This window comes from Oryzias melastigma, linkage group LG12, assembly GCF_002922805.2.
Source record: "Oryzias melastigma strain HK-1 linkage group LG12, ASM292280v2, whole genome shotgun sequence".
NCBI lineage: Eukaryota > Metazoa > Chordata > Actinopteri > Beloniformes > Adrianichthyidae > Oryzias > Oryzias melastigma.
The window spans coordinates 10,914,057-10,917,841 of NC_050523.1; the positions used below are offsets into that span (position 1 = coordinate 10,914,057).

Here is a 3,785-nt window from a genome sequence, read left to right on the forward strand (position 1 = left end):
TATTCCTTTTTGTTTGCAGTGTTATTGTTAAAAAAGTACAAAAAATAGAAAATGTAAAAGTTAAAATTGAACTTCCCTTCGTATGTATTATATTTACATATTTCCAACAAAGTTTATCCCAAGATTATACTTGAAAACTCTAATTTTCAAATGTAATCCAAGAACAATTTCATTGAAACTTCATAGCAACAGTTTAATTTGATTTGATTTTTTTTAAGAAACATGAAAAGAAAGAATGCAAGTTTAATTTCAATTTCAAGAGCTAAAAACATTGTAATTCAAACTAATAACTGTCCTCAGTTTGCACCATCAGGTGTGCTTTAGTTGGAATGACCGTGAATACAGCTGCTGCTCTGTATTGGTTTGATCATGAATGGTGAAAAAAAGGACAAACAAAATTGAAGGATTTTTCTCTCAGTGAGAAGCCTGCATGCAGGAGCTTTTGTCATTTTATTATATGTAATTTCAGTTTTTGGTCCATTGCCACATAGTTTTCAGAAGTGATTTGCCAGATGCTTCTGAAGGACAATCCCATCTGGAATGTCAGGTTGGCTTTGACTCATTCAGGAAAGATTTTTTAAGGATAGAGAGAACTTTTACTTATACATTACAAGGATGAATGCAGCTCTCATGATGCAACATTGTTGCATCTTTTGCATACTACAACTGGGACGACTAAATTATATTGTTTGGCATTCACAAGAAAATACTTTTTTTTCCCCTACATTAAAAATTGTCCAACCACAATACATTGTGGTACATATTCAATAGTGAACATTGATGCTCTTTGCCTGGAAGTTTGGTACATTTCTAGGGCTCTGGTTTTTGGAATTGTAGATTGAAATAACTTTCCAAATTGGCAAACGGAAGGAATTCGGATAACTGATGTAAACATGGCGGTAGCCAATTAGCTACTAGATATCTTAAGTCATGGTTTGTGTTCTGTGTCAAAAAAAAAGACAAACAAGAGATACTTACAAATGAACTATATTTATCTTTAGACATATATATTTTTGAAACCAACATTAATTACCTTACAATCTCCTTATCAAATGGTCCAAAAACAGCATTAGCATGTTGCTAACATTCATTTGTGGATTTGTGTCTGCCACTGTGCTTATGGTTAGGATTAGACTCAGGGTACACCTTCTAAGATCTTGTTTTTTTTTTTTTTTTCTACTTTAAGAAAATTTCTCAACTCCAATATTTCACTGGTAGTAACAGTAAAAACTGAGAAATGTATGGTGAGAGGATGCTAACGCACATGTAGCACATTTTTTTGATCATCATTAGCTTAATCTACTGTAACTGTTAAACCTTTTGTTCAACATCATTCTATGCAAATTATATTGTAATCATTTTTCAAAAGCAGAGGGTATATGGTTACACCAGCAAACATTTGAATGATCTTTTAAACATTTTTAGCCCTCTAAGATTGCCAAAATGTTTTGAGTAAGATTTAATCTAATAAAACTGGCACAAAAAGAGTCAATAAAAGAAACAAAAAAAGTTAGCTTCTTGTCAAAAGAGTAATTCACATTAAGATCTGACTGAGTCTTGCTCTTTTGTGGTGCATTATTGTTTAATAAACCATTAGAATGGGACTATTTAGTGCATTGGGTAGCACTTGATAGCATATTGTTGCACAACGGCCAGGGGCCAAGGTAGTAAATTGCAATTACAGATAATCGTGTTATAATAAAACAAATTGGTGCCATATTTTGTTCTATTTAAACAAGTGGAAAATTACCTTTTCTGTCAATTTTATTTTTGTGCATGAGGAAAGGTGAAAAACTACAAAACAATGTCTGCATGACTTGATTAGGTTACAATGGAATGGATAAAAATCACTTTACAAGTCACCTTTCATACGTTTTTGACTTCTTGTGCTGATAAAGTGAACTGTGTCATATAACAGCTCCCCTCTTGTGAACCCCCCCCCTCCCCTCCCCTCCCCTATCTCTTTCTCCCGTCAGGTCTCCACATAATGGAGCGAGAATGAACAGAGAGCGGCTTAGAAAAAAGCATGAGCTGGAGGTTTATTGAGGTCATCTGCTTCCTGTTTATATGGGACCATATAACAGTTCAGTCTTCCCGCCAGGACCTGTTGGCTGCTGAACAACATGTCACCAAACAGTATGACTGGCTCATCTCTGACCGCGGACCTTTCCACCACTCTCGGAGCTATCTGTCCTTTGTGGAAAGATTCCGCCAAGGATTTACGACCCGATATAAAATTTATAGGTGAGTTCCATTTCAGCTTGTGTACCGGTCCCTCTTGTACTTTGAGAGAATGTCTTAAAGGTTTTGCTATTTTGAGCTGTAAAAAGCTAAATCGTGTATGTTTTATTTCTGTGCTTATTGTTTTTGTTATTTCAGCTACAGTTATTTTCTTTCACCATAAATCATTTTATCAGTCAACTATAACTTATGCTCGCATTTGTGTTGTAATATATCAATTTTCACAATTGTATTTGTTCCAGTATCTCTTAACGACTAATTATAAAACACTTTTTTTGCTTTTTGAAAATGCAAATAATTTTAGTTTAAATATCTACACTGAAGATACACATGTGAATCAGTTTCTATTAAAATTTTCCTCTGCAAAGAAAACTCTTTATTGTTTTCATGTATAGTTCTTAAAAGTTAAAGCCCATGTCACACAGCCACTACTGACGTTTTGCGCACATTGCGCAAATGAAAATTGGTCATACATGAATATACGTGGAAAAAGTGAGAAAAGTTATGGTCTTTTCTGTGAAATTTTCACAGATATATCACAAATGAATCCTTGTCAAGCCATGAAAGAAGTACAAATGAACCACGCAAACCCGTGCTGCATTGAATTTCTTCACTTTCCCATTCAGAGCACTGGGCAAATATGACATTGCATCAGCACCTGCCGCGGAGCCTCACAATGTTTAATTTTAACTAAAACAGTCAGTTTCCCCTGGTCAACCCCCTTTCTAAGTCATCTGCTAGCCGCTAGCTGAGGAAGCCCACAGTTCCAGTTTCATCCACGCCTGGTATACCCAGTCCTATGTATGACCCGGTATGACGCCGGTAGAGACTCCGACTAGATTGTTGGAGGGGCGAAAGATGGATTCACAATACGCGAATTGTGCATGAACCATGCACGATTATTGCACTGTTTATTTGCAATTTATTAGATCATTTTACAGAGATATGTGCACCATTTGTGTGATATATAAGTTATAAATTGGTGGTACATATGTGAAAAGTACGTTAAACATGCATGGAATGGTCATGGAAAGCCACAAATTTGTGTTTGCATCTTGCAAAACTCACATACAGTTGTGTAAGATCTTCCATCTTCCAGACCGCTTCGTCCCTTTCGGGGTTGCGGGGGTGCCGGAGCCTATCCCGGCTACTGAAGGGCGAAGGCGGGGTACACCCTGGACAGGTCGCCAGTCTGTCGCAGGGCCTTTGTGTAAGATCTATGTAGTAATTGCATATATTGCAGATATCAGCGCACATCAACGAATGATGAACACAGAAAAACAGTTATAAATTAGGAATATCGCACATGTATCTCAAAAGCCCGAAATAAGCCCGAAATTACGACCTGAGCTCATTTTTAAGCTAACCCTCTAAAGACAGTCACAAGGCCCTGTTTAAGCAGAATCAACTACTTTGCTAAACAAAAATAATCCAAAATGTGATGATTATGCATGTGGAAGCCATGTCAAAGAGGTCGAGCTCATCTTTTAGACAACTCTGTTTAAATTTCAACCAATAAGACAAAAGTACCAATAAAGACCATT

At 36.3% G+C, this 3,785-nt stretch overlaps 1 protein-coding gene across 2 annotated transcripts in view; it reads left to right on the forward strand.

Annotated features, from left to right (window-relative positions):
* brinp1 (bone morphogenetic protein/retinoic acid inducible neural-specific 1) overlaps nt 1-3,785 on the forward strand; it is a 134,930-nt gene that overhangs the window by 32,601 nt on the left and 98,544 nt on the right. For both annotated transcript variants that reach the window (XM_024299554.2, XM_024299553.2), the window contains exon 2: nt 1,977-2,244. In XM_024299554.2, the coding sequence (XP_024155322.1) occupies nt 2,027-2,244 (218 nt within the window). In that variant the 5' untranslated portion in view covers nt 1,977-2,026. The remainder of the gene's footprint in view (nt 1-1,976; nt 2,245-3,785) is intronic.